Here is a 14,811-nt window from a genome sequence, read left to right as displayed (position 1 = left end):
ATATGAGGTTAGGTGGAGTTTCAGCTGGAGGTGGTTCGGTGCCCTGGGCGTCTGTGATCTCAGTCATGATGTCCCATTGTACGGGTGCGAGAATGATGGTAGACGGAATGATGGATTCCTGACTGGGAGACATTGTGGAAGATTCATAGAGTCGAGATAGAGCATCCGCCTTAGTGTTCTGAGAGCCTGGACGGTAGGTTATTGTGAAGTTGAATCTGGTGAAGAACAGTGACCATCTTGCCTGTCTGTGATTGAGTCTTTTGGCTGATTTCAGATATTCCAGATTGCAGTGATCGGTGAGTACAGTAAAGGGGTGTTTGGCCCCCTCGAGCCAGTGACGCCACTCCTCAAAGGCGACCTTCATGGCCAGAAGTTCTCGATTGCCCACATCGTAATTCTGCTCAGTGGAATTAAATTTACGGGAATAAAAGGCGCAGGGATATAACCTAGGCGGGTTACCATGTCGTTGAGAGAGAACTGCCCCAATGCCCGTGCTGGATGCGTCCACCTCCACAATGAACTCTCGTTCTGGGTCAGGATGGTACAAGATGGGTGCGGTTGTCAGCAGGAAGTTGGCTGACAGGCGTGCAATTCCTCTCCTTTCTGACCGGTGAAGCGTTGAGACAATTCTGACGGCAGGACTCTGACCACTGTGTAATCTGTCCCTCGGACCATGAGATAGAGGGGTTGTGCTTCTCTAGCCAAGGCAGTCCCAGAATGATAGGTGTTTGTGAAGATTGAAATATGAAGAGACGGATAGATTCGGTGTGAAGAGCTCCAGTGCATAATTGAAGGTCCGTGGTAGTGAATTGAATTTGGCCAGTGCCCAGCGGACGGCCATCTAGAGCTGCCACTGCCAAATGAGACGTGCAGGGAACAAGAGGAATATTATGAGTTTTTGCAAAACTAGCGTCAATTAAATTTCCTGCAGCTCCTGAATCAATCAAAGCCATAGCCTCAGTGATCTGTCCATTAACTTTTAAGATGACTGGAATCTCTAAAGCAGTGGAAGTACTGAAATTCGAACTCACCGGAGAAGGATTGCGAGGTGGCCGAGTGGGACAGGAAGCTCTCATGTGTCCAGACAGTCCGCAATATAGGCACAGATTTTGGCAAATACGTCTCTCTCTCTCCTCTCCTCTGAGATGAGTAAAGCCAATCTGCATAGGTTCTGTGTCAGGAAGTGGTGATGACGCGCCGACTGGAGCCGAAGAGAGCCGCGTCTGACGATGAGAGCGAAGAAGGTTATAGATCCGAATGGCCAGTTCAATGAATTGATTCAAGGATCTCCCCTCGTCTCGACAGGCTAATTCAGATAGCAGTTCCATGCTCAGACCTCTGCGAAAGTGTAGTTTGAGAGGATCCTCCGGCCAACCTGTTTGTGCGGCGAGAGTGCGGAACGAGAGAGCGTAATCCGACGCCGATGCTCTGCCCTGGCGTAACGACAACAATTGCTCGCCCACCTCCTTTCCATCCGCGGGATGTTCGAACACCTCCTTGAACTGCTGGATGAAAGCCAAGAAGGAAGGAAAGACCGCCTGATTCTCATTCCACACTGCCGTAGCCCACTCCAACGCCCTTCCAGTGAGAAGCGAACAGACAAACGCGATGCGGCTATCGTCTGTGGAATACAACATGAGTTGTTGGTGAACAAACATGGAACATTGGAGTAAGAAACCCTTACATTTGGAGGGTGAGCCATCAAACTTCTTGGGAAACGCCAAACGAGGGCTGGCGATGGAGGTAGGTGAAACCGGGGCTTGAAGCGGTGGATTCGGAGGAGAGGCGTGGGCTTCGGGTGCTTGCAGACGAAGGGCTTGCAAGGTCTTTACCATCTCTTCCATTAGCGAGGTAAGTCGGTTTAATTGTTGCTGGTGTGTGACCATAACCGATGCTTGAGCAGATACCTCTGTGGTGAAGTGATAGAACGCTGCTGGATCGATTTCTGGCGAAGTCTTCTGTAACACAGAGGCAGTGGCGTTAGGATCCATGTGCAGCTTTATTAGATCACAAGGCAGGTCATACAGGCATAAATCGTCAACAGGTGTCAGACACAACGAAGGCTGGGCAGAATCGTAAACAGAGTTCGTTATAAGGGTCGAGGCAGGCGGCAGACAAACAATGGCAAGAATCAACAAGGCAGGCAGGGTCAGAATAGGTAGGCAGCAAGCAGTCGTAATCGGGAAATCAGTCCAGGTAATAAACAGGGAATCAACACAGGGAAAAATCTCAGAAATGTCTGCTAGGCAAAACAAGACTTCGCAAGGAGAGCAGGGACGGCACAGTATAAATAGACCGGGTAGATGGGGAACACCTGTGCAGGTGATTAGTCTCTGGCAAGGTGCATTGTGGGAATTGGAGTCCGAGGGGATATTAGTACTCCGGTGATGGTTCCCTCTGGTGGTGATCGGAGGGAGCCACAGAGGCTGAATTTGTGACAATAGGATGATGTTTGGCAGATGTTGACTAAGTAGTTCGGGGCTGAGCAGAGAAATGATGAGCGCATTTTTATTTTTTATTTTTTGGAGATCATGAGAAAACAACAGATGAAAAAGAAATAATACATGGCCTTTTAGTGCAAAATATGACATAACAACCCCCACCATCTTCAAAAAAAAATCATAATTACCTCATCATGTTGAAACCTTGATAGTACTACATACTTATATTTCTAAAGTTGGATTAATTAATATGTTAATAAGATAGATAGTCAGTTCACACGTGATGGATGAATGGATGGATGGACTGACAGATAGATTCCTCTCAACTTCTTCCTGACTTCTGCTTCTCACCAAACTTCTGACATTGTGTAATGACAAAAAAAAAGGCATTTTGGTGCAACTATTGCTGTATGTTTATCATTCCCTCGATGTATAGTGTGCCTCTAGCTTGCATGGATTAAGAAAAACAGCCATGTCCCATTGTAAATAAATAGTTTAATTTACGGAGTATAGTCATTTTAATTACTGATATTCTGCCCATAATAGATAGTGGTAGGTTCATCCAGCGTTGAAGATTATCGTCTATCGTTTTAAGTAATGGAGAGTAGTTGAGTTCAAACAGCTCTGACAGCCTGGGGGAAACATTAATACCTAGATATGTGATGTAATTGGTGCACAGAGGAATTGGTGGTGTATGGGATGTCACATCCAAGCTGGTGGAATGTAATGAAAGAATAGCAGATTTACTCCAGTTGATTATTCAGAAATATTTGAGAATGAGTCAATGAGTTTAATCGTTTCTTGTAATGATGATGGGGGGTCTTGTAAATATAATAATATATCATCAGCATAAAGACTTATTTTGTGGTGTATATTTAGTGTTTGAATTCCTTTTATGTTGCTGTTGTGACGGATGGCTGCTGCTAATGGTTCGATGAAAATTAGGGCTGCACGATAAATCGCATGCGATATTTAACGCGCATCTTGTCAGTAAAGCCGGTTCTTTAATCAGCGGTAAATCTCCATCACCTGCGGGCTTTCACATGGAGCAGCATTAACTACACAAAGCCGTTGTTCACCGACAAAGCCCGCAGGTGATGGAGTATTACCGCTGATTACAGAATGGCATTACTGACAAGTTGCGCGTTAAATATCGCATGCGATTTATCGTGCAGCCCTAATGAAAATGGTGAATAGTGAAGGGGAGAGTGGGCATCCTTGTCTAGTCCCCCGGTGCAGTGTGAAGCTACTTGATGTTAGTCCATTGGTGATGACAGTGGCTGAAGGTGATGTATACAGAATTTTAATCCAATTAATGAATTACTCCCCAAAACCAAACCTCTCTAGTATGGAAAACAGGAATTTCCAATTGACTATCAAATCCTTTTTCTGCATCAAGAGTGACTGATGGTTTTGTTTTTTTTAATTGAGGAGTAATACATTAAGTTAAAAAGTCTGCGTGTGTTGTTAGATGCAAGTCTACCTTTAATGAAGCCAGTTTGGTCTGGATGGATTATAGATGGTGTGACTTTTTCTATTCTATGGGCTAGTGCTTTGGCGATGATTTTAATGTCTACATTGATTAGGGAAATTGGACGATAGCTTGACGGTAGTGTTGGGTCTTTATTGGGTTTGAGAAGGAGTGAAATTGTGGCTGTGTTCGTGTTATCTGGGAGTTTTGATTTTTGTTTTGGTTCTCCGGCACTGTGCCGGAACTCCGGAGTGTGGCGTTTGGCTGCGGGAAAAAAAAAAAGTTGTCCTACATTTAAAAACACTTGTTGATATCACGTTTGAGTTCATGATGGAAAAGAAGCCTGGGTCTCGAGTGTGACACATTGAAAAAGCTGTGAGGCGCAATGGTCAGATTTCCATCTAGCGTCATATTTACATAGAAAAGCTATTAAAAAAGCAGCGGAGCTTTGTAGACAGCTCAGAGTAATCACGTCATCTCCATAGGAACGATATGATTGCCAGAACGAATTTACCTGTAGTTTTGAAAAGGTCTTGTTCACACATGATCTCTTAACGGTATGTGTGAAAGGGGCTAAACTCTTCCTCTGCATATGCGGTGAGGTTGGGTTGCTTAACGTTCGTCTGGGAAAACTCACTTGATTTGTAACGTAAATCATTTAAACCTATGCCAACACAGGAGAATACATCAACATATTTCTAAATATGCGATTTATTGTACATCGCGATTTTCTGACTTTGCATGTGGTCAAATATTAAAATTAAATGGATTTAAACGTCGGAGAGTAATAGGTCTCGTGACTTTCGTCAAATCAAATTGTGCATAGAAAACTTTAACCGCCAACTGTTTATCAAGGCTGCTGGAAGTGCATTATTCAAGCAACAATTCAGTCGCATCTTCTTAATATGTTAAGGTAAATTTCGGATTTCTGCTTACTAAATGATTATAAGATTATGTGAATTACAGAATGTACAACGTTTTTAAAATGTATAAATTGCGGTGTACAGCGTTTATTATGAGGGGGTAGAATCCACAGCTCAGTACTCACTACTCAATACTCATGAGTACTTTTAAATAGGCTACTCTTTTACACTACATTTTTTGGAAGGTAATGGTACTTTTACTTGAGTATATTTTTTCAGTACTCTTTCCACCACTGATTGTTTTACTTTTTGTAATTAAAAGACAAATATTTTGTAATTTTAACATTTCTTAAAGTATTACTATTAAAACATTGTCTCGTTCTAGTGAACCAAGTTTCTGCATTTTGTCTCACCTTGTGAGCTAAGTGTATTGTCACACACCCCTAGTGTCTATGAGTGTGATAAAGCTCATAATTTTCCAATGGACATAGCTTTTCATTCTTCAGGTCAATCATATATTCATGAAAAAGAATGAACAGAAAAGTGACATTTGTGTTATCCTGATTGATTGATAAGTGAGATCTGATTTTAGTCCTTGAAAAGCAAAAAAGTAGTGCAAGTCCTTGAAAGTCCTGGAATTTTATTTTGCAGTATCTGTATGAACCCTGTTTACCAGTTCTTGGACCATTTTAATGTTTTTTTTTTTTTGTTAACTGAACTGAACTGTAGTTTTCTGTAGTAAATTGTCTTTGTATATTTCCTATTTTATATTAATTTCCTAGTATTTAATTTACCATTATTTATTTTGAACAAAACAATTTCAGAAATGTCATGTTTTAGATTGTAGGTCATCTTGTACCCTGTCAAGGACAAAGCTAACCAGCAAAACTTGATATCAAAAGCATCCTAAATGTTACATGTGTTTGCACCATATTGTAGTGAGTAACCTTTCTTGATATTGCTTTTTCAAATATCCCACCATAATCTGTAGTCTGAGCCTGTCAAGGGCTAATAGCAATGCCTGTCAAAAAAAATCGCAATTAGATATTTTCCCCCAAATCGCACAGCCCTTGCAGATACGTTACTATTTATACGTATACTAGTTATAAATAATTTTCTTTTTTTGTTTGCCAAATAACCCTGTGTATGTGTCCGCCCCCACAACCCCCAACCCCCGGAAAAAAGTTCAGGCTCAGGATTTTTTTTGTTTTGCTTTAACCCCTGCATTTATCATTCGGATGAAGAGTGGTGATAAAATGGACCAAAAGTGTTTGCAGAACTCCGCAGGGAATCCATCAGGACCTGAGTTTAAGGGCATTAAAGATTTATTGTTCTGTTAAGGGGGATTCAATACAAGAGTATTTATTTGATATTTACTAAGTTGAGGTAGGTTGATATTGTTGACAAATTAATTGATTTCTTTCTGAGTCGGGTCTCTTTCAGAGGAATATAATTTACTGTAAAAATGTTGAAAGATTTGATTTATTTCTTCTGGTGAATTGGTGGACTTCCCTGCTGTGTCTGTAATAACTGGTATTGTTGTTTTTTCTTTATTTAGTTTGATTTTATTTGCCAAATATTTACCGGATAAAAAATAATGATGGAAGTTTTCTTGTCTTAGCCTATGAATTAGGAATTTGGTATGTTTATTGATTAATTCATTTAATTTAAATAAAAATTTTCTTAAAACCCTTGTGTTGTGTTCAGAACCCCATCACACTTACGATGTTACAGAGCAAAAAGGACCCGGCCTCAAAAAAATGCTTATAAATCACTCATTATGCTATATTATCACCAAATATTGGATTCAATCTTTTTGTCAACTTCTTTTCTTTTATATAGGACTGGTTTTGTATTTATATTTGCTTCTGATTAATCGTAGGCCTCATTTATCTGGGAGTAGGCACCTAATTTTTTGAGTGAAAAAAGCATTATTTATGAATAATTTTCACAATATTAAATAAAAACTGATGAAAATTTGCACTGTTTATCACACTAGTGTACTTTAATGTTTAATCAGGGAGTTTGTTTTGAAAGGCTTTTATTTTGTACAAAATGGCACGAAGTCACACTTGTGGTGTTCCCGGTCAAAAATTTCTATCTATCTATCTATCTATCTATCTTCATACCAACACCCTAGCAACTATCCAAACCAACCTAGCAACCACCCCAAGTACCTTAGCAACCGCATAGCAACACCTTAGCAACCACCCTGGGTACCCTAGCAAATGCATAGCAACCAACCTGAGTACCTTAGCAACCGCATAGCAACACCCTAGCAACTGCCCCGGGTACCCTAGCAACCGCATAGCAACAACCTAACAACCACCCCGGGTACCCTAGCAACCGCATAGCAACACCTTAGAAACCACAGCGGGTACCCTAGCAACCGCATAGTAACACCTTAGCAACCACCAAGAGTACGTTAGCAACCGCATAGCAACACCTTAGCAACCACCCCAGGAACCCTAGCAACTGCATAGCAACACCCTAGCAACTTCATAATTTTGCATGTGATAGCCACACAATATTTGTTATAAAATGATCAAGAAAGACAAAATCAAGTAATCATGCTTAAAATATAATTTTATTCCGTTAATGCCCATTTGGATCACACTTAGTCTGGAACCTCACCCTTAAGCATATCAAACTGGAATAAAAAGCTCCAGAATGACTTACTTCTGGGATCACTGGAACACACAAGCCTTTCCACCACGTCAAGGTGGCGATCCTTGGAAAGGACATTCACTCTCCATTCATTCTTTATCTAACACACACACACACACACACCTTCCCTATTTAACACATACACACACATGCACACAAGAAATAGACAGAAAATGTGAAGCTTTAATATATACACTGAATTTATTCACATTTGTATTAGCATTATTTCTTAAAATCATGACATTATTTTACAGAAGTGCTAAATGAGATCTATGCAGCTTTTGTGATGTATCTACTCTAAAACACAATACACAGGATCATGATAGCTGTAATATGTCTGTAGAACTCCCGATCTGACGTTTGAGTGTGCGCCGCTTATGAACACAGGATCCTGAAGAGTGTTGTTTTCTGTTGTCCCGGTGCTGATTAGCTACGTGTATCCTTTATCTTCAAACAAATTGAGAATAGGTTTGTTGTGATGAGACAGCTGATCTTCATTGAAGTCTCCACACACTATGATGGGCTTGAAATCCATGATCTCCAGAGATGTCAAGAGGGCATTCAGGTTTGCCAAAAAGTCTGCTAAATTATAACTGGGTGGTCTGTAGATCACTGCAAGAAGTGCTTGTTTGGGGGCTTTTATCTTCATAACCAAATATTCCAGGTCAGTAACATTCTGTATGTACATCAGAGGAGAAACTTGAAAGCTGTTCTTCACATAAAAGGGCCACTCCACCACCACTCTTGTTTGCCAAATGGATGTAGTTTGTGTAGGATGCATGTCTTTTGCGTTTGTACATGGTGTATCCATCCAGCTGGAGGTATGCAGGAACAGCTGAGCCTGACAGGTGTGTTTCGGTGAAACACAAAACATCAGCCAGTAAAAGTTCATGATGGCATTTCAAATCATCCATATGACACTCCAGTCTCTCTGTGTTATGATGAATGATTTTAAGAGCTGAACTCATTTTTGAATCCTGTACAATGTGAAGGATGGGTTGAATATTGTGAAAATCTGCTTTTGGCATGTTCTCCAAGGAAGCACTTATTTCTGGATCACAGAAAACTTTCTTTTCATCAAAGTCAGTAATGTGCAGTCCGCTGAGTGTTGTTGTTCTGCTGAGTGCAACATATGCCATGCCTGATTCGAAAATGCGCTTCAGAGATACGACAGCACGATCAGTAGTCATTCCTTGAACTTTATGGATAGTGCATGCAAAAGCAAGTTTCATGGGAAATTGCCTTCGAACTGTTCCTTTTTTTTTTAGTGGTTCCTCTGATCTCTCAATATATACAATATTGTCATCTCCATCATGTGCTTTGTTGCGATGTTTCTGTACAGCAGTCACATTATCTAGATAAAGACCAATTGATTGAACAACAGGAACACCATGTCGAGTTTGAGCTGTTATTTTTGCCACATTGCCAAAAGTCCCATTAACCAGTCCATCTTCTACATCAATATTTCTAGTAAGCATCACTCGTGCACCAATAGCAATCTGTAGTGTATCAATTAGATCACGTTTGTCTCCTTTTAATGGTACAGCTTGCCTTTTCATTTCACCTGTTCGTGGATCTTTTTTGTAGTCATGCACATCAATGTTAATGATATCTGAAAAGCGTGAGGTTATGGCTTCAGTGTTATGACTGTCTACCTCTTTATTGGTTGCATAGATGTGTAATGCATCAATAGGACACTCTTCAGGGGAGGATCTTATGACCGCTTCTAGCATGCACTTGTCTGCATCAGTCAGTTTTGCGTGCTTCTGTTTCACCCTGAGACGGTTGAGAAGCTCAGCATATGCAAGATCATCTCTCTGCCTCATTATCTGTGTCAGTGTTATCATCTGAAAATTATCTTTCCAGAAGTCCAGCACATGGTCCTCATACACACAGAGTGGTTTTGCTCTTCCAAGTGGTGGCACCTGGAAAAAAACAGCGAGTATGGAAAATCCACCAAAAGGTTTCTGGTTTCCTTTTATCTGTTGCAGTCTCCAGTTCACATACGCAAACAACTGTTTTGACACCATTGAGATTTTCTCAATAATTAAAATGTGTGCATTAGAAAGGTCTGCCCTCATTTCATCCAAGCTGTTTCCCAGGCCTTGATAAGGAGGCTTCAAGCTTCTTGGGAGCTTCAAAAGACAGTGCAGTGTTTTACCTGAGATATTAAAGGCTGCAGTGCCTGTGAATGCAGTTAAAAGAACAGTAGGCTGTGAAATGTCAGTATGCTCTCGCATGCATGGGTGCAGTGTGTTACCTGAGATATTAAAGGCTGCAGTGCCTGTGAATGCAGTTAAAAGAACAGTAGGCTGTGAAATGTCAGTATGCTCTCGCATGCATGGAAGCCTACGCAGGATTTTGGATGCTTCTGTATAAATAGATGTAATAACGTGTGATTTACCAACTCCGGCTCCTCCATTCAAAAAATACAGAAACGGTTGTGGGCTTTCACCAGAGACACATCTTTTGCACCAGTCTCGCACAGCATAAAATATGGAAGCTTGTGTTTGATTCAAGCTCTGATACATTTTGTGAATCTGTGCATGATTTAGATGGGCAGCTTCCATGAGTGGCATAGCTGTGTTACTGACAGAGGTAGATGCTGTGTATTCAGGAATGTCTTCTTGCTCATTCACTTCATTAGGATCAGTGGGTTCGCGCTCCATAATGCTTTCCAATCTGATCAGTTCATTTGCAGGTGCCAGTGTAGTCCATGCATCTTCAATTGGCCCATTCTGTTCAAAATCCTCAATTGCCTTTTCTATAGCCTCATTATGTTTTTCATATTTCTCACGGTTTTCATTTACAATGTTGAACACACGTTGCAGTTCATCAGTGCCTGGTAGTTTTACTGAAGCAAATGCATAAAATGATTCATATGTCGGGAATCTTGTGGACTTCAGCTGTTCATCTCTGCGATATGGTAGGTAAAGCTTTACTAGAGTTCCATAGAATTTTTCTGGGGTTTTCTGCTGTGAAAAACGAGCAAATCTAATAACAGCAGGCTTTCCCCTTGTTCTTTTCTGTATGTGTCCCATATTTTTTTGAAGTGGCAAAACATTTTTACCTTTTGTCTGTCCTCCATAAACAATGCGGTATTCACTTGCAAATTCAGCCATGCACATGTTCTCAAATTCAGGTCTGTTTGGTCTGGCCTTGTACTTGTCTGGCAATCCTGTCATCCACACATTCTCTACGTCATCATCCATGGTCTGCAAGTACCTCATTGGTAAACTCATCTTTACAGCATTGTCATCAGTGGGTATGAAAATGACAGAACGTGATGATGATTTCAGTTTCAGACTGCATGTGCGAGCGACTGCCTCTTGAGCACTGACTTCTCTGTTCTTTGAATAGGCATTCATGACCTGCTTCATGCACTCACGATCAGACAGGTTATCATGGCTTGAGTCTTTTATCACTCTCTTTAGGTAATCACTCATCTCATGTTCAGCTTTTGAAATGTACGAGAGCATGTACATGATACAGCTGTAGGGGTTCAGAATGAACTGTATGTCCATGTTTGCATTCCAAGCTCTTAACATTGGATTGTAGCCATTAACCCAGCAGTCCTGTGGTCGTCTCTCCATGACTAATAAACTTGATGTAGACAGAGCCTCAATATGTTTCTCATACTCTTCATAAGTCATGTTTGCTTGATTAAGTAGAAAAATGACAGAACATGATGATGATTTCAATTTCAGATTGCATGTGCGAGCGACTGCCTCTTGAGCGCTGACTTCTCTGTTCTTTGAATTGGCATTCATGACCTGCTTCATGCACTCACGATCAGACAGGTTATCATGGCTTGAGTCTTTTATCACTCTCTTTAGGTAATCACTCATCTCATGTTCAGCTTTTGAAATGTACGAGAGTATGTACATGATACAGCTGTAGGGATTCAGAATGAACTGTATGTCCATGTTTGCATTCCAAGCTCTTAATAACATTGGATTGTAGCCAGTAACCCAGCAGTCCTGTGGTCGTCTCTCCATGACTATTAAACTTAATGTAGACAGAGCCTCAATATGTTTCTCATACTCTTCATAAGTCATGTTTGCTTGATTAAGTAGCTCTGTAATGGTTTCAAAACTCTGATTTGAGTCATTCAGTAGATCCCACACCTTCTGTAGCTGTTCTTTTGCAACACTGGCATAATCTCTTTCCTCTGATCCATTCTCATCATCAGACTGATCTACAGGAGGAGGTCTGGGGCGGGTTATCGTGGTTCTGTTAATGGGTTGTTTAGGAAATCCAAATCTGCAGTGTTTCTTGTTTTTTCTACAGGACTTTGAACGCGTTTTTCAAACATCCGCATGGCTGTGACTGGGTTGCTTCTTAATATTTCACATTTTTCAGACCAGTCTAATTCATCAAAGTTCACAGTTTCACCTTGTTGTGCTTTAATTGCGTTTATCACTTCAGACCATCTCATCTCAGCAGCACTAAACGTGCAGAAAAATGTGGGAGTGCCCAGCTGTCTCAGCATAGCAAACAAATCACGCAGTGTTTTCTCCCAGTACGCTGGAGTCCCTCTTAATGGTTGCATGAAACGTGTTGCCTCCTTATTATTCACAAGTTTTTCTAACTCCTGTTTGTCCTGCAGCAGCGAACAGTTTATTCTGCGTCCATCGCGGGTCATGGGTTTTGCTTTTCTCAGCTGGATAGACATACTAGATGTGGCCATGTGCATTTCAGTGACAAACTGAGCAAAGAAGATGTAGCTTGTGTCTCTTGCACAACGATTGTCAATAGAGAATAGCCTTGTGTTAAAGTACCTGCTGGGGGAAACATGTTTTGCTCTGTCAGGCTCATCGAAGGTGTTTTGGCCATCAGGAAACTGCACTGGGAAAGCCACTGATTCAAGTTTTTTAACTTTGAAAATGCTAACAGGACTGTTTTTTGCAGCTGGGGCAATGCAAAATATTCCGTCATCATAAGACAACAGCTGCTGACCAAGATCTGGGGGCTGAAGACATGTATCCAAAGCAAGGCCTCTTGATTGCTCTTCTGCAGTATTCTCAGGGTCATCACTTGAATCATTGTGTTCATTCTCATTGCTCTGTTCTTCACTGTTCTCATTTTGGCTGTTGCTCTCAACATCCATATCCTCATCAGAAGCACTGATGTCATTTGCGGAAGCCTTGTGTTAAAGTACCTGCTGGGGGAAACATGTTTTGCTCTGTCAGGCTCATCGAAGGTGTTTTGGCCATCAGGAAACTGCACTGGGAAAGCCACTGATTCAAGTTTTTTAACTTTGAAAATGCTAACAGGACTGTTTTTTGCAGCTGGGGCAATGCAAAATATTCCGTCATCATAAGACAACAGCTGCTGACCAAGATCTGGGGGCTGAAGACATGTATCCAAAGCAAGGCCTCTTGATTGCTCTTCTGCAGTATTCTCAGGGTCATCACTTGAATCATTGTGTTCATTCTCATTGCTCTGTTCTTCAGTGTTCTCATTTTGGCTGCTGCTCTCAACATCCATTTCCTCATCAGGAGCACTGATGTCATTTGCTCATGCTCATTGAACGTTTCTTCTGAGAGTGCTGCATTAATGAAGATATCTTTATATTCTGAATGGATTTCTTTTAGTTTTCTTAAAGCAGACAAGACCTTATGTATGTTGTGATTCTGAAACTGATAGTGACCTTGGTAGCACAGACGTCTTTTCAGTTTCACTGTAAGCAGCTGTGATTAACTTCTTGGCCTTGGTAAACAATTAACTGTTGTTTCTACTTCAGATGCAACAGAAATTACAGCTCCTTTTATAGCTCTCTGTTGGCCTTTAGGAAGTGTTAAAATTTTTGCAAATCAATGTACTTTGCAATAACATGTCTTTCTAGAATATTCAAATCACACAGTTCTGGAGGAATGGGAGTGAACTGAAGCATATTAGCTACAGCAATATCTGGCATTAGACCTCTCATCAGGGTACTATGGCAGCTGTGACAGATCCATTCTGTTTTCATGTCTTCCAAGGCACATCGATCAGGGCAGATGAGAACATAGTTTCCAGTCAAGCAAAGTGCAGCAACTGTTGGATTTTGTTTATATTTATGCACTTCACAATTATGCATTTGATTGGAGAAGAGCGCTCTGGCACAGCATGTGCAGACACAAGTTGGCCCCTGTTTTATAACATCTCTGAAAATATTTAATGCTCTTACCATGCCTGGATCTTGTACTATGTCAGGCTGGCTATCTTGTAACGTTTCTCTCTGCCGGCGCATCAAATAAATTTTTTTGTATTTGTATTGTATCTCTTGTGCACAATGTACTTTGTGAAGTACCTTAAGCGCAGATATTTTGTTTTCAGATTTGAATAAATAATATTCATTCTGACGAGCCCTAAAATGAGCATCATAGTGATAATGCTGTTTAAAATTTTCCTTCTTTTTTTTATAGACATTAGGATTATTTTTGCATCGGTTTGTGTAATGGTCCTTTTTCCTTTGCCTAAAAATGGGATCTTTTAAATATCTGTCAACAAGATTTTGCTTATGCTTTTTCTCATATTTAGGATTGTTCCTGTAATTCTGAATGATATAATTATTTTGTCTCTTCTTGAATTGTTCATCATTCCTGTAATTCTGAATGATATAATTATTTTGTCTCTCCCTGAATTGTTCCCAATTCCTGTAATTCTGAATGATGTAATTCTTTTGTCTCTCCCTGAATTGTTCATCATTCTTGTAATTTAAGGTTATTTTACTCTTTTTATTCCCTCTGTATTTTTCATTATTTTTATAGTTGTTTTTCATTGCTTGTTTGTGTTTATCTCTATAAGTAATTTTATTCCAGTAGGTGTTCCTCATGGCTTGGTTATGTCTTTCTCTGTATTCACTACTTGTTTTATAATCAAAGACTTCACGTACAGCCTGTTTTTTTGTCATAAACACCTTGCCTCTGAACCATTTCTTTGTGCCATTTTTTATAGTATGACTTTCTCTTTCGAGTCTTGTTCAGTTTTTCTGTCTGCTTGACTGTGAATTGTGAATTCTGGTGATTTGGACCTGACAATGCCAATTTATCCTGTGACAGTATGTTATGAGAAAGTTCACTCAATGGTACATTTTTATATTTATCTTGATTCTGAGTGACAGTAGTTTGAACTTCCATTTTATCTTGATAAATCAAGTGGGCTTGTTCATCAGTTGATGTGGACTTTTGGACTTGGACATACTGTTGTGGGACATCAGCAGACGAGCATTGTTCATTTTTTATTGATGTGGCTCTGTTAACAGCAGTCTTAGATAGTTGTTGAACTAAATCTTGGACTTGAACATACTGTTGTGGGACATCAGCAGACGAGCATTGTTCATTTTTTATTGATGTGGCTCTGTTAACAGCAGTCTTAGATAGTT

At 40.4% G+C, this 14,811-nt stretch overlaps 1 protein-coding gene across 1 annotated transcript; it reads right to left on the bottom strand.

The window, feature by feature from the left end:
* Positions 1-7,872: 7,872 nt before the first annotated feature.
* On the bottom strand, positions 7,873-11,095 carry LOC107701841 (uncharacterized). Its single transcript, XM_016503972.1, has 3 exons — positions 10,037-11,095; positions 9,098-9,367; positions 7,873-8,118 (listed from the first exon to the last, which is right to left on the bottom strand). Exons 1-3 carry the CDS (start codon positions 11,093-11,095, stop codon positions 7,873-7,875), a joined length of 1,575 nt encoding a protein of 524 aa, XP_016359458.1.
* Positions 11,096-14,811: the final 3,716 nt, after the last annotated feature.

The sequence above is a fragment of the Sinocyclocheilus anshuiensis genome, unplaced genomic scaffold, assembly GCF_001515605.1.
Source record: "Sinocyclocheilus anshuiensis isolate Anshui unplaced genomic scaffold, SAMN03320099.WGS_v1.1 scaffold490, whole genome shotgun sequence".
Classification (NCBI taxonomy): domain Eukaryota; kingdom Metazoa; phylum Chordata; class Actinopteri; order Cypriniformes; family Cyprinidae; genus Sinocyclocheilus; species Sinocyclocheilus anshuiensis.
The sequence above is the reverse complement of the archived record's forward strand: the minus strand, read 5'-3'. Positions and strand labels throughout refer to the sequence as shown.

Excerpts from the sequence above, each read along its gene's own strand:
- LOC107701841 (XM_016503972.1), bottom strand. The coding sequence starts at position 11,095 with ATGACTTATGAAGAGTATGAGAAACATATTGAGGCTCTGTCTACATCA. Across the intron at positions 9,368-10,036 it reads AATACACAGCATCTACCTCT|GTGCCACCACTTGGAAGAGC; the intron begins GTCAGTAACACA and ends GTTTTTTTCCAG. Across the intron at positions 8,119-9,097 it reads TCTATGCAACCAATAAAGAG|AATGTTACTGACCTGGAATA; the intron begins GTAGACAGTCAT and ends ATGTACATACAG.